Genomic DNA, 22,844 nt, shown 5'->3' on the forward strand with positions numbered 1-22,844 from the left:
CTGTACAGACAGACCTCCTGACTTCACGCTCCCAGCACTCTGCAGCACACAGCTCAGCACCTACGGGAAGCTGCTGAAACGCCTGGAGCAGAAGATGGATTGTAAATCCCAGAACCCCCACAGCAGTGACAAGTGGATTAGAAACAGAAACAGAGTGAGCAGCAGCTCTGGAAGGGACATGAAAGCATTCGTTTCCACTATGGATGACTGTATTAAAGTGTGGGAAACTTAAAAGAGGGGGAAAAAAGGTGGGTGTTATCAATGCCATTTTGGGTAGTGCAGAGAAGGGAGATTACTGCCAGGCAAAGCTACCCTCAGCTCTGCCCTGCACAGCTCTGCAGTACTTATTCCCAGGGAGACAGCAACATAAAATGCTCCCATATAGAAGCCTTACATTACAGCAGCGTGTACTGGCAGGATCCCCTTCTGCAGCCCTCTCCATCTGGCTGCTCATACCAGCTAAATGCTTTACCAGCTTCAGTCCACTCTTTTATACACATTTAGGAACTGATCCTATGAGGAAAATCTTCTGTCTCAGGCTCAGCACTGCTGAGCACAGCCACAGCACAGCTCTGCATCCTGTCCTACAGCCAGGCCTCTCACCAGCTGGGCTCCAATGCCTTCCTACCACCAGCTTCTAACAGGGACTGCAATCACACCCTGGGCAAGTACATCCTTGTAAAGCTTCCACCTACTTATAGGGTAATGTAAAGAATCTTTATTAAGGAAGTCATTCTTACATGGAACAAATCTGTTCCCACCTCACAAGTAATGGAGATAAGTCTATTTCAGTAATCACGTACCATTTAAAATGACATTAAAAGCAACTAATTAGTCTATTTGCTGCTACATTCCATGGAGATGAAGCAAAGCTCTTGTTCTAAAACTGTATGAAATTAGAACTACCCTTCTAAATGGTTAAAACATCAACTACAGCTTCAGGAACAGGAGAAAAGTAATAAAGAACAATGACAACTAGTAGTGCAATCAATATATGAGGGCTCTTGCAAATTACAGGCAAAAAAATCCTGAAGAAAACTTGTATTCCAGCTACAAGTACACACAAAGAAAAGGTGAGTTTTTCCTCGTTTAAGATCTACAAATATGATTCAGTAAATGTGTATGGAGGAAAATGACACTACTCTGAAGCATTCTGCTGAGTTGTATTTGTGCATCACAGTGATCCTATCTGCAGTGCGTCAGCAGTTCTTGCTCTGAAACATCAGATGAGAAGTTAGCTTACGGGCAATGGAGGCATCTGCCAAGCAAGTCTGCTGAATCATCACTGATGGGGAAATTCAGTTGGACTTAGAACCCCACCTCAACCCCTCTTTAGAATACTCTTTTGGTAACGCAAAAGGACCCAAAGCTCTCTGACCTGCTGTGATCCGTCGCCATTCACAATGTGAGGCATCATGGCTACCTCCCCGTTCAGCAGCGGTGGCAGCTCCAGCGGGATTTGGTCGGTCATCATCATTGTGACGTACATTCATGGAGAATTTTCCTCAACGGGCTTCCTGCAAGAGAAGCATCAGTTAGAGACTCTGTAAAACCCTCTTGTGGTTTTGTGGACTTTGCCAATCAAGTAGCAAGCTGCTTTTGTAATATCCACGGATCAAAACCAAATACCTTGATTTTCCATCTAGGAACAGAGTGTTCACACTGTAACAGTGTGAACCAGCACCTACAACACAGAGCAGACTTTCACTTAGCCACAATCCAACAGAGAAGCTAATCAGTGTGTTATCACGGCACCACTAGAACTACAGGGATGTTGCTTTGTAAAAACAAGTCTGAATTCAGCATTAGCGGTACCACCACACTGGGTTAATAACCCAACTCTTTGATGACTAGGATTACATAATGCCACCATTTCTCCAGACTCCTGCACAAGAAACGTGCAAATGAGCCTTAGAGACCAACAGTCTCCTCAGTCCCTCACATCAGAGAATCCCAGAGTCCTCCCAGCAATTCTATGTTCACTGCAAACTCAGGGTACAAAGAGAACGTTTTGCCTTTGTACTTAGCTCGGGACATTTCCTACCTTTATGTTTTGCAATATTTGGAGTTTACTCCTTAATATTTTGGTTCTCATTACCTCAAAGTCTCAAGGTTTAATTCTTAGAGAGATTCAAGCTCAGAACTCAGTGCTGTAAGTCTGGGGTTCTTTGGGTGAGGCAGCAGGGCAATGCACTGTGTGGGCTCATTGGTTGGGCTTGGGTGGATTTGTGGCTTGGTTTTAGATAGTGAACAAATAAATGTGAGCTTCTGAATCATTTCTTAGCTGCACGTGACCAAATAAAGCACTGCAAAAGGCTAACATAGAGGAAACAGACCAATTCAATCCATTATTACTTATAACTCTAACTACTGTGGCTATACACATTACACATCTATAGAGTTGTAAGCACATATTTATACATACATGAATAGATAAGACGATTTTCAGAGAATGCAAGCTTCATAGAAACTATTTTGAAACCATGGGAAACAATACCCACTCCCCCCCCCAACATACAACACATACACAGCCTGAAAGCCTCAGGACTTTAAGCGTCATGCTATTTCTATTTTCTTAAGGGGGAAAAAAAAAGAAGCAAAAAAAACAAACCACAGACTAGCTTCAAGCTACATATTTTCCTAGTAATATTTCCATTCCAGGCACAACCAATATGTTGACATTTATTTGCTATATGTCATTATTTAAAGTTTTACAGCTGCATTCCTTTAGCTTTATTAATGGTTTGTCACTACAGCCATGTCTGCACTTGCCTCGCTTTAGAGGGGGGAAAAGAAAGAAAACCAAAGAAGAAATAGAGAGAGAGCTTCCTTCATCTGTCAGGTCTGGCACAGCTCCGCCAGCAGCAGTGCTGGCTGCAGCACCCAGTTGGCCACAGGCTTCTTTCTAACAGCATCTCAGTGAGAGGTACTGCAGGCAGAGCTGAATCAGACAGGGTTAAGACGTCTACTGCAGGGCTGGCAGGCTTTACACCAAAGCCAACCATCCTGGAAACTGCTTCACATGCTTTTTAGCTTATTCTCTCAAACGTTTGCCTTAGAACTGATTTATTCACCACGCATTCACATCCCTCCTAAAAACTGGAGCTTCTCCTCCCTCAGATAACCCAGTTTCCTTCATACAGAGAAGTCTGAATACACATTTCCCCACTCCATACAAATTCAGAAACATCACGGGAAGAAAACAGCAGGCAAAGGCTCACAGCACCAGGTCACATTTCAGGATATGAGAACTCCTCCTTACTTAAAATACGAACTGCCAAACACTAACCCACAGCTTTTACTTTTCTCTTCCCCCCCCCCCCCCCCACTCCAGGTACTAACTCAGAATTCGGGTTTTGTCTAGAAAGCTGACTATATTTAAATATATAAAAAAGACATTTCCTGTGCGTCTGCATTCCCCAGGTTTGCTCGGCTGAGCTGAGAAATGGCAGCACTGAGGCAGGGCAGCATTTTTTCCCCCCCCCCCCCCCATCTGCTCCCTCCAGGAACACAGACATCAGCCACAGTGAGAGCTGGGACAGCCACCCAGTTTCAGGCTCCGTCCCCAATCCAAGCTCCAATCCTTCTGATGTTTGCAAGTTACTGCTACAAACCTGATTTTCCAACACTGTGCCCCTCCACTGATCACCGAGATGACTCTGTTCCCTTAAATTAATTCAATATGTGAATTAGTAACATATAAATTAGTTACACATGGCAACAGGGAAAAAAAAATAGAAAAAATACAGAACAAAGTGCAGCCATCTAAAACCAATTTCCATGTATGGAAAATTAGTGTGACCCAACAGGTTACGTCAGAAGTAGCCTGAAATTCCAGCCACAGTTTGAACCACACACAGATAACCACTGCTAACCGTTCCTAGAAGGTCTCTCCCATGCAATTAATGGGGGGAATAAGCCAAGGACATTCTCCTTTTAGCACAGGGCTTAAGTGGAGCAATTCAGGCCCCTAAAAATGCAACATACAGCCCAGAAAAGCCACAAAGTTGCATCTGCGAAGCTACTGTTGACACCATTTGAAACACGGTATACATCTTCCAAAGGAACAGTTACATCTCTTTCCAGCCCAAGCAATGGAGAATTCCAATGTTGGCATAGCCAGCATGGGTACAAAGGAGCAGGAACTACCTCATATGGCTTCGACGTGATTGAAACAGGTGTGGCATCACAGATAACATGGGAATCCCACATCACCCTGCATAGAACTCCATAAAAGGAAGGCTCAAATCCTTCTAGAAGGAATCTCACGTAAGGGAAGAAACGAAGCGAAACACAGAATAAGAAAACCCTTTCAGGTTTGCAGCCGTTAACCTTCAGTTAAAAGAGGCATTTAGGAACTGTTTGCTATGTGCCAGAAGTTTGTTTGTGGAACTGAGGAATCCTACCCAAGCCCGGTATGTCAAACCACAGCACCGCACAGTTGAAGAGATTAGTTCTTCTTCCAAAGGGATTTTGAACTGCATCCATAAGAGGAGAAGCAATCAGGAAAAAAATCGGCATGTATGCACCCATCTATGCAGACATGAACACCCACACCCACAAACTTGTTTACATAAGGACACATTCAGATGCTAAGAATTTAAAGTGAGCACCTGATCCATTGGGAAGGCTCCCAGAGGGCATAGCTCCCAGTTCGGACCACTGTTAGTGCTGGGGCTCACGTGTGACAGATGACAGCCCAGTTTTCCTGTTTCTGCACTTCATGCTGTACATGTGGAAGCGTAAGCCTTGTTAAAACATCCACAATACCGGTATATTCTCATGCAAAAGCAGGGGAAGCACCGCGTTGAACATAGCTGCCTTCAAGAGGCTCCTGCCTTGGCTTGCCACTCCAGTTCCGAAAAGAGCACTAATTGTTCATAGAGAAAAGCCTCTTGAGACATGAGCAGTACCTGGAGGTATGTGCACAGATGGTTGGTCAAGGCACAAACAGTCTGGAATTTGTCTTGTCTGATGGGTGTTCATTAGCTTCGTTAAATCACATCCGTCTGAAGAACCATTTAAACCTAAAAGCATTCTTTCCGTGTTTAATTGCTAGCGAGGCAGATTAACTTGAAAGCATCCAAACAGACAGGCTTATTTGTAACAGTTTTGGAGAAATATATGATTCTATTATTTTTCTTTAAGTCCATAATGGCAGAAAAAACACACCAGTGAGAAGGCCTGCCCCCAGAGCTGGCTGGGGTGTGAGAGGCTGAGAGCAGCAGCCAGGCACCACGCAGCTACCGCCCATCTCCAGGGCTGGAAAGCAAAAGCAACCACTTTAAACTATGATTCCTCAGTGGGTTTTCCCCTTTGGTTTGTTTTTATTTTAAACAATGACACAATTTCGTGTCTATGATACATCTCACCTGCGAAGACTAGAGCTATCAGAAGCATTCAGTTCAGTAAGAGATAAAGGGAAGTTGATGAAGTTGTACTACAGTGAGATTAGTAAAGCAACTACCCAGATAGCTCTGCTATGATGAGATTTACACTGGTTTGCAATTATTTAAGCCTGACATTTGACAATATACTTCTCAAGATCTGGAGCTCTGATATTTTATATCCATTTGCAATCCTATCAGCCACATCCTCAGCAGGTACACCTGCAATTTAGGAACAGCCAAACAAAAAGGGATCCCTGTTCAAATGTGGGATGAACTGGAATAACCCAGAGGCCTTAAATGTTAAGCATCTTCTCAGCTAGGCAGTTCCTTCAACTTAAAGACAGACATCTCCCATGAAGATGGCTCTTACAACCCCAGCCTGCCTGCAGTCCAGAAGCACCCTGTGGAATATATTTGCTTGTTCTGATTTGTCATAATAAATCCCAAGACAAAGCAAGGTCAGCCAACCTATAATAAAATGACAAGGACAGAGGACCCAGAGACCAGGCTGGCACCAGAACTTCAAAGGCGGCTCAGAGGTGAGCATCAGGAATGAGATGAGGTCAGACAGCATAGCGCAGGAGCATCTTATTTCAGCAGGTGAGTACAACTAATCAACTGATAATAGCCGTGATGAAATACCAGAATAAAGCAAGCTGTTGCACAAAGCAGCCTTTTACCAAAGGCAAACCAGCTTTCTCTGGTGTTCCAGAGGAGAATATCATGAAAGCTTCCCAAAGGAAAGCTGTATGGGACTGGAGGCCAACGTGCCCCAGAGACACTCACAGCCAGACAGTGGCACTGAGGGCAAGGAAACAAAGCACAGAGTGAAAGAAACATCCAGGGATGTTACTCCTGTTATAGCTACACAAGAACACAAATGAATCCATTGACTTTACAGCATTTTCACTTCCGTAAGTGGTACTGTTAAAGCAAACCAACCTCCTGCTCTGACTCAGTTCTACAACATAAAAACAACGGCTGCAGCTTGTGCTGCTGACATAACAGTAGAATACAAATAATAAGACTTACATGCAACACTTTCTCACAGTTCACATTTCTCTGTGCCTTTTCTTGAAGCTAAAAGGTAACATCTTTTATTTGTACCACTTTCCTTCTTCAAAGGCTTCACACATTTCTGTCCTCATCTCTATGTTAATCACAGCACAGAAATGGAACTCAAAAGCACACCAATAGTTCGTGGTTACCCCTCTCCTTGTGACTTCCCTAATTGCAATACCAAGAATTTACAAATTAGAACATGTCAATTCCAGCACTCCCATCTGCCAAAACGCCCACTATCTACTGATAACTCTTTTTGGGTTCCCTGAACTCCATGTGGCCTCGTTTTCTCCAGCAAAAGCCATTTGTAAATGTAATTCATAATGCCATAAAATACACTGAGTATGTTTAAACACTGTTTCAAGTAAATACCAAGTCATTCCAACCATTTGCTTGAGGAGAAACAATACCTTCCAACCCAGACCTACACCTGTCTACAACCTGGGTCTCAATCCCTCAGAGTTTTCACAGAATCATTAATGTTGGGAAAGAGTTCTAAGACCCTCAACCCCAACCCATCCCCCCATGCCCACATCCCTCAGTGCCACATCCTCATGGTTCTGAAACACTTCCAGGGATGGTAACTCCACCACTCCCTGGGCAGCCGTGCCACTGCACCACTGCTCTTTATCAGAAGAAATGCTTCTTCATATCCTGAACTTTTTTCTGGCACAACTTGAGGCCACCACCTCTCATCCTATTGCTGTTAACTGGGAGTGGAGGCTGACCAAGCCTGCTCTCAAGGAGCTGCACAGAGCCATAAGGTCTCTCCTGAGCCTCCTCTGCTCCAGACCAAACCACTCCATCCCCTCAGCTGCTCTCCACAGCTTCACAGCTTTGCTGCCCTTTGTTATATATAAAGACACAGTTATGTCTTCAGGTGCACTTAAAAGTATTATTAGTGGTATGCCTAAGTACACAGCTCCACAGGGCTGGGGTTCTGACACTGTGCACATACCCAGGAACACACCAACACACAAAGTTCTTAAGGAAAGGTGTGAAGCAGATAAGCAGTGTGCCTCACCTGTTTGCTTTCTTCCTACATTTAATAACCAAACTATTAATCACAGTCCCAGCACGATAAGCATGGCAGGCTGGTGATAAACACCCTCCCCTTCAACCTCACTCTCCAGGTAAAGCCCAAGGAATAGTATCACAAAGACTTCAGTTATCTCTTCCAGAATTCCTGCTCAGGGAAGAATCAACTGAAACCAAATGGTGTTTTATTTTGTGTTTTTGTTTTTTTTTTTTCCCCTAAACTACTAATTAAACCATGAAGAAAAAAAAAAAAAAGAAAGAAAGAAAGAAAAAAAAAAAAAAAGACTATCACATCAATCTGCAGCACTTGAAAAGCAAGCATACCAAACTCCATTTACAGCAAGGCTCCAGCACACCTTCATGCACTGCGAATGCTTTTGTTTCAGCCGATCCCTGCTAACCTGACTCCGGGCTGACGCTGTGCTGACAAAGTCACTCATTGTGCTCTGGTGGGAAACCTTGTGATGTGCAGCTCCCACCCGGCTGCTCCAAGTGGGCACCCAGCATTGCTGCTGCCAGAGAGCCCTGCAGCACAGCCAGGGGAATGCCCACAGCAACGTGCTCCTGCCCAACTGCACACAAAGCCCAGCACTGAAAGCCCACAGCCCCGCAGCATCAGGAAGAGAGGCGATTTCCAGCTTGGTTTCATTGCTCTTCAGTTTCACAGAATATAACCTGAAGTTTGGCAGGGGTGTTTTACTTTTCTCAACTGTTAAAATGATAACATGCTATTTAAGAGTGATTATTGGCTGTTAGTTTAAGAGAGGCAAGGTCTTCCACCTTTCTCTCCAATCAGTACTACTTGATGGCAGCATCAGTGCCTTCAGCAAAAACCCTGCTCATTACACTAGCTAGAGAAACAAGCTATTACGCAGAGTTGATCCATACCTAGAGAACACTAAAAGACAAAGCACAGCTGCAGATCAAAGCAGCTTTTAATCAAGAGAGTCGATTAAGGCAACACAAAGCCAAGTGGAGCTCACAAGTACCAAGCACCAGCAGGACCCAGATACAGCAGCTCCCATTGCAGTGAGCACACCAAACAATGCAGATCAAGTTCTCTGCGACATGCTTTAAGTGGGAAAACCCTCAGGTTTTGTTACCTGCATGAAACAAGACCCAGAGTTTGTAATGAGAGGACAAGCTTGGAATGAGAAGGGCCCACCTTCCAGCATGCTGCTGGCCAGGCTCCTTGGAAATAACCCCAAAGGAGTGAATCTGCATGCAGTCTGCACAGTTTCTGCAGCTTTGCTTAATTAATTAATTAAAAAACAGCATCCAAAATACCCTACTTGTAGCGGTGACCTTACTGCTCCCAGCTCCAAAACAAGGGAAACGTTACGACAGCTTGTTGTTACTGTGAGCTCGGGCTGAAAGGTAGGAAAATATTCAGGGAAGGAAAGGGAGGAAATGAAACAGAAAGAATGTGGACGTTCTTGCAGCGGGTCTGCAGATGATACTCAGTGAGTTTCCTGCTGCTTTCTAAAAACTTGGAAGGTATAACCACAACCAGCCAAGCCTGCACAGGCTGCTCACTTAAGGTATGACAGCACTAACCTGAAGGCCCCCATTAAAAATTAATTGCTCACATCCACAGGGAAATGGAGGAAAAGCTGCTGCCCACTGGAGGCACAGCCCTACATACTGGGGGAGTCGCACAGCCTTGGCGAACATCATACTTAAAAGATGTAGAATAAATCAGGGGTCTCACAGATAGCCACACAAAGTTCTTTTGGGACAGTCCAAAGACAAATGCACAAGGCAGTAATAAGAACTAGAAAATGAGCTGGGTGAAGGTAAATTATTCCACAATGAAACTGTAATAATTGAATGCAAACTGATGATTTAATCACAAAGGGAACAGTTATGCTTGTTTGTGTTTCCCTAATAATGCAGCCACACTCAGCTCCAATAACATCAATTCAACCACTGAAAATAAACTTCGCCTCTGCATCCTTTAAATTGCACAATTCCAGTCAAGCAAAAAAAATCCAATGGGTGAAAAGCAGAAAGCAAACTACCTTCAGCTTCGTGCAACACACAGCTCCCGTTTCATTTTCACTCACTAACTTGAGGAAATTCATTTTCACAGCTGCATTCCAAACTCTGGAGGTGCAAGAGCCTGAAGTCAATATTCAAATAAATTTCAGAAAACCACACCAACTTTTATGATGGCTCATGTTTATCCATCCACAGCATTTTGGCTTTCTGGAATAAAGTATTTAAAAAAAAAAGAACCATTCTTCCAAAAATATTAGCTTTATAATTCCACCTGTAAGTAGACCTGAATCTCAAGAAGTGGACTTCAGATTGGTTAGAATGTGAGACTGGGGAAAATGACTTTATCTTAGAAAAGAAAGAGGTTTTGGAAGGTTGGGGAGTAGGTATGAATAGGATTCCACCCACCAAATCCCAACAAACAGGATGCTGGTGGCTACGTAAGCAATGGAGAGTGTTGCAGTGAAACCCTCTGCTACTCAACAGCTGTACAGCAGCTCATCCCTCTCCTGATGCTCACTAAGGAAACTCCCTCACCCTTAATGAATTCTGAGGAATGTTTTTTCCACAGGCCCAGATGAAAACCTGAACATGGGATTTTGCCTCTAACCTTGTTTTGTGTCCCCAGGCACTGCTGTATCAAGTGAAATCCAACTCACAGGTTACCATGCATGCTTCCTCCCCATCCCATAGATGCCTTACTTCATCAAGCAAGCACTCAGAACATGCCAAATGTGACTCCTACAGCACCACAGCAAGAGATATGTATTGCTTATTACAGTTTTAAACACTCAGAAGTTCGCTCTCTGAAATCCATTCTGAGTTGCTTTGCTCTGTGACCTCCCTGCTCAAGGAGGAGCAGAACAAGATTTATTACCATTTAAATGAGAAGGTCAACCTGCTGCAGCTTTTGTCTTTAAACTGGAATTCCTGTAGCTGAAGGAAAGGTGAATGCTCTCATTTTCCTCTTTCTCATCCATATACATTAAGGCACCGAAGTCTCAGAAGAGTAATTGATCAAAAATAATGAATGAGGTTCATTCTCATCTGAATTGGGCAGACTATAATGCGGTTATTGTTAAGAATGCTTTGAATCTGTGAAGAAGGCTAATTATGAACACTTCTTGAAATGACTAAATTAAGAAGTCATCTTGTTACTAGCAATTCCTTCTTTCTGACAGCAAGTTGAACCTTATATATATCAGGCACCATGAAAGTACTTTGACTAATAATAAACAGAGAAAGTGTTAGCACAACCACCAACTGCTTTCTGCTTATAGCACGAATGCTGATATAGCATCGGGTTGTAAAAGGATTACGATTTCCTAAAGATTATCAGAAAAGCGATGAAAAATGCAGAAACCTGGTGGCACCCAACAGCAGAGCGGTGCAGGAGGAGAGGGGCAGGAGGAGCAGACAAGCTGGATGGGAAGGGAACCCACCACAGGAAGAGCCACCATGGGAAAAGCATGTTGTCTAACATGATGCGCCACTGATCACATCTGATCTCCCACAGAGATCTGCATTTGTCATCAAGTTATTCACCCGCTTGGAAACAGCTGAGGTAAAGCAATAGAGCTCCCAATCAGAACAAGGGATGAAGTCCTCATTGCAGACTGTGTTATATTTAGTTTGATGTGGTCAAACACAAGGTGCAGACCACAAGAAAATAGTTTAATAAGCCATAACAAACATTAAATATATATATACATCCTTATCAGCAGCAAGAAGATGAAAATGTAAAACAGAGCAAGAGAATCACAGCTTGATCTACACCTCAACATTTAGAAGACCATCAGTGGTCCCAAAACCAACACAAATAAGAGATGGGCTCTGCTCAGTACAAGCGCCAAGCCACCCATACAACAGAACTGATAGCTAACACACAGTATTTCAAGATTTCAAAGGACTCAAATCAAGCTCAGAAATAAGAATTCAAAGGATTACTAAAGAAATATAGGGGAGGTTCTGCTCTTTTTTTTTCGCTACAAAGCCAAGTGATAAGGGACATAAAAGAATAATGTCAATGTCTCGTTCTTGTTATCCTGGATTTAACCTGTTACAAAACCGCGTGCCCTCACCGTGTGCCTTCAGCCCCACAGCCAGGCCTGCCTGCACAGCAAAGCCCTGCACAGCGCTCACTTCAAAGCAGTGCGCAGCCGGGGGAATTCAGCTCTTGCCACTGGCACATACCAAGGATTCCTAATCATTTGTGCACCACTACGAAGATGTTCTCATCCATTTGGATTTCTGTCTTAACACGTTGCAGCCTTAAAAACAAAAATGCAGTCTCAGCACAGTACGTTCCGTGTTGGTTTTGGAAGCCTTTTCTTGGGTGCTAAGGGCAGACAGAGAATGGGATAAGAAGTTCTAACACACGCCATAATCCTATTTCCAAAAATAAAGTCCAGCTGCAAGCTCCAGAAAGAACTTCACATACCTATTGAGTTCTTTTCTCCTTTTGTTAGTGCAAGGGTGGCAGCAGCAGGGGCACTTGGTTAATGCCTCATGATTACACTTCTTTCTGTAAGTTTTTACCAGGGAATTCAATGTATGTCACTAAGTGACATACATCCACATTTATATGTGTTACTTAACCCAAAGGAAACATGGAAACACTTGTTATTAGAAACAAAAACAACAGAAGGAAAGAGATGGTAAACAATAAATCCTCATTGAATTTAATAGCTGTAAAGCTTTGTTGGAAACAGCCATCCCAGTGTACATACCCACATTCAAGTGAATTCTATCTGAAGTTTACAGAAGGAAGCATACACAAACAGCCTTACAAAGGCATTCTGGTAGCAGGAAGCACTTCTCTGCTACTACCCTGGCAGTCAGGCCACGTTACAAGCAAACCTTGCATCCCGTGGGGGAGCAGACACCAAATGCATCTGCAGCACTAAACACAATTTAGTTTCACTAAAGGATTAACCAGATCACAAATTGCCAATTAATCTTGCTTTATGATTTAGGCCTGAATTCATTACAGACACAAAGGCAAGGCATGCAGCAGACTGGAGGAAGTTAGCCTGGAATGCTTTGCACCAGCTACTTCTGTTCCTTCGCAATAACAACATTCTGAAGTTGCTTGGCCTTCTTTTTTTTTAATCTGAGAGTTAACTGATGGACTTTATTGGTGGTGAAAAGCACTGATTACTGACTACTCCATATATAATTATGCATGCTAGCACACAGCTACATAAATATCTACATTCTTCAGTTCTCCAAATCTTTCCTAGTTCTTCACTTAGCTGAGAACACTAGAAATTTCCAGGCTTTTGCTGTAACATCTAAGTTTCCCTCCCCCCCCCTCCCCCCCTTTTCCATTTGGTGGATTTTCTGCCAATAACACTGTTGAAAAATAAATTCTTGTGGACAGGAAATATCCCGAGCAAAGGATATCCAGCTTTAAGATACTTTAAAAGCTCTGCATTCCTTCTTATCTGCCCTCTTACCACCCAGCTCTGGGCAGTGCAGGGCTCTGGGCACGCTGTCCTGCTCCAGCCTCATGCCCAGGTCCACCAGCTGCCACAGGGCTCCTTCTTGGCCATGTTCAGCATCACTCCTTGGAGTACAGCCCAACAGAGGAGAAGCGAGCTGCTTCCTGAGCAATGCCTGCTATCACAAGTACATCCACCCCAACCCCACCTGCTAAGGTGCTTTAAGACAAGGGCTGTGAGTATAATTTAATGGCCTAATCTCATGGAGGTGGCCTGGCCTTTCAAGTGATCCCTTTGCTTGATTTCCTCAACAACAGCACTCTACAAAAGCAAACATCCTGGCTGTCTGGAGGGCCGGGTTCCAGCTGCAGCAGGCTCCCAGCGGGCAGGCAGCCCAGTGCGGGATGCTCAGCAGGCCGTCTGGCCTCTGGGATGGACCAAGAGCCATGAGGGGACACCTGGCTTTAAAATAAAGCCATTTGATGAGCCTCTAACAGCTTTCTGTGCTCCCAACCTGGGCTCCAAGCCTGGCTCTTGCTCAAGGCTCAAACACCTCTGAGCAGGTTCTGGATGTGCAAGCATCAAAATCTGGCCTTAAGCTAGACTACAAGAACAGTGAGATACGGTAGGACTCCCTTTGCACAGGAGAGGAAAAAGAAGCAACAATATTTCATATTTACAGACCCAAAGAGCTTCATTCCATTTAGAAAGCTTTAATTGTAAAAGGGAAGCCTGGCCTGTTTACCTCTCATCCCAGCACCAGAGGCTGCATACACTCAGGCTGGCTGCTACCAGCAGTACAATACAATTGTGGCTTTCAATTCTCAATTCTGTTGGCTTTGTCTTGTTACTAGGAACAAGTTAGATCCTACTCAATGCCTCACAGCAATAACTCATGTTCAAATCAGTACTTGAGTACGTCACGGCTCTCATTATTTCTCTAACACCCAATGTCTCACAAGCACAATTCACTAAAATTAGCAACAGAACCCAACAGTGTAGCCCATTTACCTCAGGACAGCTCTTGGATGAGGTGCACTGGATTCCAGGCACAATCTCTTTGAGATCCCTTTGGTGCTTCCACCACCAACCACCCACAGTCACCAAAGGAGTCTGTCTGAACATAGAGAAGCTGAAAACCATCCATCCCCAGGGGCAAGAGCTCCTTTCAGCCACGGCCAGCAAGCTCTGACTAGACAGGAGGAGAGAAAGAGCTGACACACCTGCCCATGGGCACAAAGAGGGAGCAGCACCCACACTGCCAGCAGAAGTCTTATCCTTAGGTGACACCAAGGCAATTTGCATGTGCCAAAACCATTGCACAATTAGCACACTTAATTTCGTACCCTTCAAGGAGCTAAGTAAGTGCACTTAATCAACCGAAAATAAAGCGATGCAAAAGAAAGCAATCCAAGTTACTAATTAGTTAAAAGATGTCAAATGGAAACAAAATGAAGTGTCTAATTACATCCTATCAGTTCAACCGTACAACACAACGCAGACCCATAAAAATATGCTACTTCCTATTTCAGTCAAAACAATCCAATTAAATCCCACTGCTGAGTAATAATAGAGAGGAAAAAAAAAGGGGGGGGGGGGGGGGCTTTTTTCCAGCTGTATAAGAAAATTAACACAACTATTAACATCTTTCTGGTGTAGCTCCCTATTAACATCTTTCTGGTGTAGCTCCATAAGAGCATTAGAGTTCACTGTAAGAACTCATGCCCAGTCAACAAATACCAGCTCTAGCACAGATCCTAGATCCACTGAATCAATGAAACAAATTCCTAAGGTTTAAGGCTTCCTCTGAGCTACCTATTTTATGCAATAAAACTCATTTGAAGACTTTACATCAACAGAAGAGTTCTTGTTTCAGTTTCCCTCCAATACTCACATAAATTGGATACTCCCCTACATCTTCAGCTTCTACTCTCAAAGCAGCATCTCAGCTTCCAGGCATAATCATTAAGCCCACTGAAAAGCCAGTGTTGACAGGTATTAATTCTTCAGGGGAAGCTTTCTTCAAAAACCTCCATCCCCATTATTGTGTTCTTTCTCTATCAAATGATTCTCCAGCACTGTGGGCTGGGAGGATTTCACCCTTGTTGTAATGTTTTTCTTTACTTCCATAGAGATCAGAAACTGATTTTTCTTCCTCTCTTGGAAAGCAGCGTGTGGCAGGAACCCAGCAAAGTTCATTTTTAGTCACAAAAAATGAGAATACCCACAGGGAGTTCAACTGATGTAAGTAGAACCTCCCAGCATCACCACCTGAGCCTCAGTACTTTGCATTTGGGTAGAATGGGGGGCAGGGAATGAGGGAAGAGAATACTTTATGATGCTCTCTTTAATAAAACTCAGCTTGAGCCAAGTGTTTAGCAAAAATAGCCAAGTAATGCTCTAGAATAGCTCAAGATAAGAACTGATCTGTCTGACATCATCAGTCATGAACGTGCAATCTAAATGGAAGCCACTGAAGATTATCAGAGCACCAACAATGGCATTTTAACAGCCTAAAAATATCACAATTTTAGGACTAAATATACTTAATGAAGCTGTGCCGATTTGCATCAGAGAAAAGGCTACCCCCATGTTTGCCAAACTCTTATTACAGCCTGAAAAATCACTTCTGAAGATAAGCAGCAGCAGGAAGGGCAGAGGAAGAGAAAAGATATTGGAGCATTTCAGAGCTTAGAATACAAGACCCTCTCAGACATTCTTCCAAACTCAGTTTCACAGAATCTAAATGGCAAACATAATGGATGCTTCCTACGTCCCTTTCTGACAAGTTGGTTTTGGACTTGATGTTTCTTTTGAAGCATAAACGATCGTCACTGATTCAGTAACAAAAGTGCAGCATTCAGAATGCTTCTTTATGTCCTGGATACAGCAGCAGTACGTTGTCACAGCACTTGACAATTTTGTCCAAATATATTTCTCCTTACAAAAGTAAACCAATCACTGCGGGGGGGGAACAAAAAACAAGAAACAGTTTTGGTATGAAATATCAAGGATGGCAGAACTCAGCCCTTCTGCAGGGGAATATAAACGTAATTGAATCTGCTGAAATCAGGACTGTCATTAGAAGTACATTCGTAGCAGTATGCTACAAAACAGAATTAACCAAAAAGATACTTGGAATTCTTTCTGCGTTGTACAGCCCTTCCCACCCCAGCATCCAGAAATCCAGAGCTCCCTTATGCCCACATTTAGGTCACACAGTTCATCTTCATGCATGACAAAACCTACTGCCCAGAGCATGGCCAGCTCTGGCTTTTGACAAGGTTGCATCTTAAAGGCAATATTGTTGGGAATTCCATCAGGGCTACACATCTCCAGGAGCCCTGCACACAAACAGATCTATACCTTCCTGTTATTTATGCCTAGCTTGGTATTTCAGTGCTGGAGCTGTGCCTGCACTCCAAAGCACACTGTTCCTCCTCTGTAGCATGGGAGCTGCAAGCACAGGAGTCACACACCCAAGGACAATCACTTCACATCCACCATCCCTCTCTCTAAACAGATTGAAATCCAGCTGTTTTCTGCCTGAACTCTTGTTTATCTCTTACCAAGCTGCAGTAATTATCCCTGACAAAAGACAGACATTCATTAACAAACAGCGACCAACCTTTATCTGCAGAACATCACTTCACCCAGATGAAGTTCTGCTTTTAAGTCATTATTAAACACCACATTTTAGCAGTGACTAACCAGGAGGTGCCCTCACCACACACAGCTACAACTCGCAGTTTGATGACCACTGATGGATGATGCAGAGGATATAAAAGCTCTTCTCATCAAATATGGAAAACAAAAAGCAAAAAGTTTCAGAGTGCAAAGGAATTTGGATACCTTGACAAGTAGCTAAAGGAGAGGAGACTGAGCTTCTGACTTAGTGCCCTGCAGCACCACTAAAAGCACAGGGGTAGATTCCTACAAGGGCCTCTGCCAGAGCAAACCTGCACCAACTGCATCCCCAGTGGTTCCACCTCCCTGCTCTGTTTCCCTGGCTGTAAGATGGGGTAATGAAATTCATCTGCTAGGTGTTCTGGTCTCTGCCGAGAGCAATGCAACCATCACACTGGTTATTCACTCACGCTTAATTAATGATTTGCTAATTAAATTGACAGCCTGTCCTGACCAGTAACGTTAATTAATACACTCCGTTCACAGCATCTGGTGATCCGTGCCAGCAGCTAGAACTTTACACTATCGATTTTTCCATGCAGGCCTTCCTAAACAAGAGGAAGCTGAGCATGAGTGGGACTGCAAGAACCAGGGCACCCACACGGGTGCATCCATCAGTGCACACCCAGATGCCATTAAGGTGATGCCCACCCCATATCACATCACAGCCCTGGGAAGTTGGCAAGGGGCTCAGCCACAGCTCTGAGCCTGAAGTCCATGGGTATCACACCTGACGCCTTCCCTGGTGCAGGGGACACCAGAGTTAGTGACATCCACCAGAGCCATGTGCTGGTGGACAGGCTGAGCTGTAGCTGGCAGTGGCTCACAGCCAGAATCTGCCACCATCTGGGAGTTTGTTGGGCTTTTGTTTCATGTCTCAAGCCCTGATGGATGGAAACAAGTTCCTGATTTATCCATGTTAACATAAAGACAATTAAAACGTTTTTCCCCAAGGAGCTCATAAATGGAAGCACATCATACAGTCATTACATTTATTATAAACACTGCTTCGTTCAATGTAAAACCTGACAGCAAAAACTCAGGGCACTGAAAGCAGCACCAGGAGCTGCAGGAGAACACTGGGATGAGAGCTGCATATGGACTCACTGACTGCTCCTCACCCCCAGAACCATTAACTATTCACCAGCAAAAGCTTTTCTGCTGAGGAAGAGAACACCAAAGGGCAATATTAAAGCAATTTCAGAGCAGCTCCCAAGCAATTAGCTAGGTAATGCCTTTGCTACATGCTGATTTTTCTTCTCCCAGAGCACTGGTGCAAGCATAAGTAATTTGTTGTTTGTGTAGCCTCTCTTGGCATTGCAGGTGACCCAAGCTGGATTTCCTTCCCATATCACAGAAGACATTTCTGCTTTGGTGCTGCACATCTGCTCGCTACTTTATTTCATTATTTTTTCCCCCTTCTGAACCTTCACATTTTTTTTTTTTTTTTTTTCTAGAAAAAGTATAAATTCATATCATAAATTCAAATTATAAACTCATAAATCGGCTGTTAAGTAATTGCAAGACATTGAGCCCACTGCTCCTGTTGCCTTTACATTTTCAAGTTTCAGGGCGTATCAGAACTGTTCACTTATCTACTTCTGTGCCCCTACACCACCCCCAGCAACTCAGGATACTCCAAAACAAAGGTATTCAATTCAAACATGCAAGGAAGGAAGAAGGGAACAGGCAAATGAGTTACAAAGAAAGAAGTCGAAGGGCTGAGATCTGCTTGCAGAGACAGCACTCCAACAGCCTGGAAAGACCGAGAAACTGAAAAACGCTTTACAGCAACTTTTTGGAGTGTATCATCCTGCGTGACTGCATGACCAAGAAATACCAAAAGGAAGCGAAACTGTTGATGTCTAAATTCAGCCTTGGGTATGTACAAATATTGCCTTTCCAGTAACACAGCAGCTCTCACACATCCACTGAAGCTCCCTATTCAGAGGCACACAAATCAAAACGTCGCCATCCCGTGTGCTGCAGAGATTGCGGTCACACAAGCATCCCAAGGCCTTGGCTCCTGTGCTGTATCCAGAAGCATGAGGTGGCTGCTGTGCTACAATCCAAAGGTCCCAGCAGCCGCTCCGATAACCATATCCTACAGCCACAGAGCAGAGCAATGGTGTCCAGGACAAGAACATCCAGCTCTATTAACTCAGAAAGGAATGGCTGCAGATCAGACATAGCATGCACGAAACCCTGGAGACAGGAGAAAACTGAACCAGGCAATGAAAACGCTCCTCCCCACTGAAGGAACTCCAGCAGCTGGGGTGCAGATAGCCACTCATAGATGGGCTTCAAATGAGGAACAAACCCGCACTCCAAAAGTCACAGAGGATGTTTATCTTTTGAGCAATCATTAGAAGCAGCAGCAAACAATAAGCAATTACACAGATCCGTTGGAACAGCAAAAATAAATATGCACGAACCAGAATCAAAGTTGATTTTGCTACAAGTCGACACACAAGAAGCATTAAGGCTGACTTTATGTAAGCATGAGTACACTTAGCAACTCAAAACACTTCTGCCCCACATTACATCAAATTTTCTGTGTTGAAAACCGTAGCATTGGACTTTTTCCCTGCTTAGCCATCAAGTTCCCTGTTTATCACTTATGGTCAACTATCAATACAGAGGCCCACGTGTCCCACACCAAATCCTATCAGAGAGCAGCCCTGGACCACCACAAAGCAGAGCTGGAACATATCACACAGCAGCAAAAACCTTCACGAGCCCTAAGCTGCTGCCCTGTTGTGCTGGTTTATCTCCCTAGCACTGGCACTGATGTTAACCAGAAGGTGAAATAAGACATCATGATGGTATGGTCCTTTAGGTGTCAGCTACAAGGTATATATCCTGATTTGCATTATCTTGTCATGGAAACGTTTTTTTACCCCTTGGCATTAGCTGTACTGATTTAGAGACAAAGTGTCTTGTGCATCTTTATTTAAGGGGTTTGTTTTTATCTGTAATGCAATACTACGGTTACCCAGCCCACCTCATCTGCTCCACTTAGCAAAGTTCATTCATGTGTAAATGCTTCAACATTTAAAGCACTGATAGAAATAAACTAACAGAAAATTAACCACGCTTACAAGAAGGCAAAGTGTTATGGGAAAGTCAGGGCTGTGCTGATAGAAATGCTATGCTCTGCTGCTGTTCCCACTGCCATCTGGTGAAATTATCTCTTTCAAAGAGTCTGAAAAGAAATACAGCCCAGAAGAGCCACTGTGACAAATAAGGATTCCAACTACCATTACTGGGTGATAACAATATACTTAACATGTTAGAATGGGTTAACAGCTCCCTATGAGCTGCCAGCATTTTGGCTGCATAAATGAGCCCAGGCACATCCAACGAGGAGAGGATGAACATTGTCTCAGTGAGAATATCTCAGGCAGAGAACTTCCCCCAGCTCCCACAGATGTACACAGGGCCTTGTGAAGTTTGCTTTCCAAAGCTGCAATTGTTTGTTTGGCAATGCAGCCCAGATCAGCTACCCTCAGGTTATTAACATCACCAGCTCAGAGGTGTACATCACTAAAGAACAGCAAGAGAAGGATTTCCTGGGTCTCAAAAGAGTCAGTATCAATATCTTAAAGAGATACACATAGCAAAATTAATTTATTCTCACAAGGCGATGCTTTTTCTCACCATTCATTTGCTTGGATCAGGACGTCACAAGCAGCTCTTCTGTAAGATGACATTATGCGACCACAGGCTTACCAGAAGGAAACCTATTAAATGCTCTCGTTATCTGCAAATGCTATCCACTTATTTTCCTCTGCTGCATTATCCCGCATTGATACATAAATAACAAGCAAAGAGCAACGCCTGATACTTAATAACCACCAGCATGAGTGTCAGCAAGCATAAGGTCACTCGTGTGATATGAATTGCCATTGGATAGGCATGCGTTGCCACGATCGATGTTACTTACAAAGTGGAATAGATTCTGGCAGCTAACTAATGTTACATCGAGAGAGAAACAGCAAGGTGATCCCTAACAACAGCAGGAGAACTCTCTTTCCAGGCTGCTTTTGGTACCGAGCTTCTAGAAAAATCATACCTGATCATGTTAGGTCTGATTAAGGAATAATGCAGAAATACACAGGGCAAAATACACCATGGAGATTTAGTCTGCAGCACAGAACATCCACATTTTATTAGTGGACAATCAGGGAATAAGGGAGCTACCACAAAAACCAGAACAGCCAGCTACACACTGAGCAGGATGTGCTCTGCATTTTGCTGGCTTTGATGAACAGCACGAGAAAGCTGTCCCCAGCATTCCAAGGATATCAGAGGGGGAGGAGGGTCACCTCAAATTGTCGCTCACTGAAGTTTCTATTAACAGCCTCTTGAGAGTGATTTCTTTTTTCTCTTTTCAAAACATTCCATGTGAATCATTTCTGGAGGCACGAAGCGCGTGTTTAAATATATACATACACACACATTCTATTATAAGAGTCCTTTGCAGAGACCTAATAATAGAAATGTCCACAGTCACAGCAGTTCCATAGGAAGCACTCAAGGAATGTGCATTTCAGCCACAGATACACCAAGTCAGCATCAAGCAGCCAAGCACACCTGGCACCTGCAGTCCCACAACATGTGATTTCACCATCCATCATCAATCTAACACAACAAACAAAGAAACAGTGGTTGCAACTCCACTCTACCCCATTCTGGACACAGCTGAGCTGCTTGCACAGAACTGCAAAGCAGATGCCAGATACAAATGCACATACCAGCATTAGCTGCAAAGTTTGTTCTCTTAAAAGAAAAACAAAAAATAGCACCTTGATTCAGAATCACTTTTAGATTCAGATTACATACAAAAGAGAACTCTATAAACAGCTTTCCTTCAATAAGCAGAGCGCCCAAGTCCAGCATGTCACCTCCAGAAACACGAACAGCAAGTTGTCCTCGTAGGGCTGATTCAATGATTGTGTGCTATCCGTTGATAAACAACACCATTTACTGGTAAATAAAGGACGGATGAAGAGCAGGAAACACACCACTTGAGAAGCAGAATGCTTTAACCTCCAGGCTTTTCCTTGCTGCAAGGCAATCCATCCTTCCACAACACCCAGAGCCACAGTAGCTGGCACCTCTAGGGAATGCTCCTGGTCAGAGCTGACTTAGCAGACGCAGCACTTTTCCTCCTGAACTCGCTCAGCTGCTCCGTAGTTTCTCACCCAAAGCACAGATTTCACACCTGCAGCAGAATTTCTGCAAGGCAACCAATCTCTCCGGCGCTGCTTCAGATTGCACAATAAATCAGGCTTAATTAGTTGTGCTTTTTTGTTTGTTGGTTGGTTGCTTGCTTTTGTTTTTTGGCAGCCAGCTCTGCAATAAAAGAGGGGCGTCTGCACTCATTCTGCAAAGGTGCTCAGAATGAACTGGTGAAAACGTAATCGTCCCATCCCAACTGGCAAACATTTGAGCAGTTATCTGTTTTCCACCGCCCAGCATTCCTGCCTGTAGATGGCCTGTTACCGTTGTGTACCCAGCGTCTCCTATTTCCACTGTGTTGTTCGAAGAACTTCCCTCTTCCCACATACCTTCCATCTCCAGGGACGGATCACACCGCGACACTAAACCTTGGCCATAAACAACGCTACTTTTGATATCCCTGTCCCTGAAGGATTCCCTGCTGCTGCTGTTCACCAGCGCAGAACAGATCACCTATGCACAAGGCAGCTCTGCAGCTGGTTTGCAGAGCTCTGCCTCGCTGCTCTTTTGCACAGCTGAGATTTACACAGAGGTTTGTTGGCTGCCTCCGCTATTTATTTTATTTGCTGTGCACTGAAGTCACATTTGTTTAGAACAGCCTTCAGTAACTCACAGCACGTTCCACAAAAGTGTTCTGATGCACCAGGACGCCGACTTCAAAACTCACAGCCTGTTCTGGTGCAGAGGCTGGGACTGCACCCAGGGCAGCCAAACTGCCAGTCCTCACTCTCCCACTGCACACCATTAATCCCCACCTGTGCTCCTCCCAGAGCAGCGGCAGCTGCACTGAGAACACCACTGTAGGACATAATTTGCTTTGTTAGGTGCATTCTGGTTCTGAGGCTTTTGGGTAATAACAGCTGCTTTGTCAGACTTTAGATCCTCATACTACACACACAAAGTTTGCTTCTGCCCTAGCATTCACCAAGCTGAAGCTCTGTGCTTTTCAGATATAGTGAGCAACAGCTTTGGATGCTAACTT

General features: G+C 44.0%; 1 protein-coding gene across 1 annotated transcript in view; it reads right to left on the reverse strand.

Annotated features, from left to right (window-relative positions):
• The window catches only part of FNDC3B (fibronectin type III domain containing 3B), a 133,528-nt gene that overhangs the window by 108,677 nt on the left and 2,007 nt on the right, over nucleotides 1-22,844 (reverse strand). Inside the window, exon 2 of the mRNA XM_015871958.2 lies at nucleotides 1,379-1,517. Coding sequence (XP_015727444.1) covers nucleotides 1,379-1,489 — 111 coding nt within the window. The 5' untranslated portion in view covers nucleotides 1,490-1,517. The remainder of the gene's footprint in view (nucleotides 1-1,378; nucleotides 1,518-22,844) is intronic.

The sequence above is a fragment of the Coturnix japonica genome, chromosome 9, assembly GCF_001577835.2.
Source record: "Coturnix japonica isolate 7356 chromosome 9, Coturnix japonica 2.1, whole genome shotgun sequence".
In the NCBI taxonomy this organism is placed as follows: domain Eukaryota; kingdom Metazoa; phylum Chordata; class Aves; order Galliformes; family Phasianidae; genus Coturnix; species Coturnix japonica.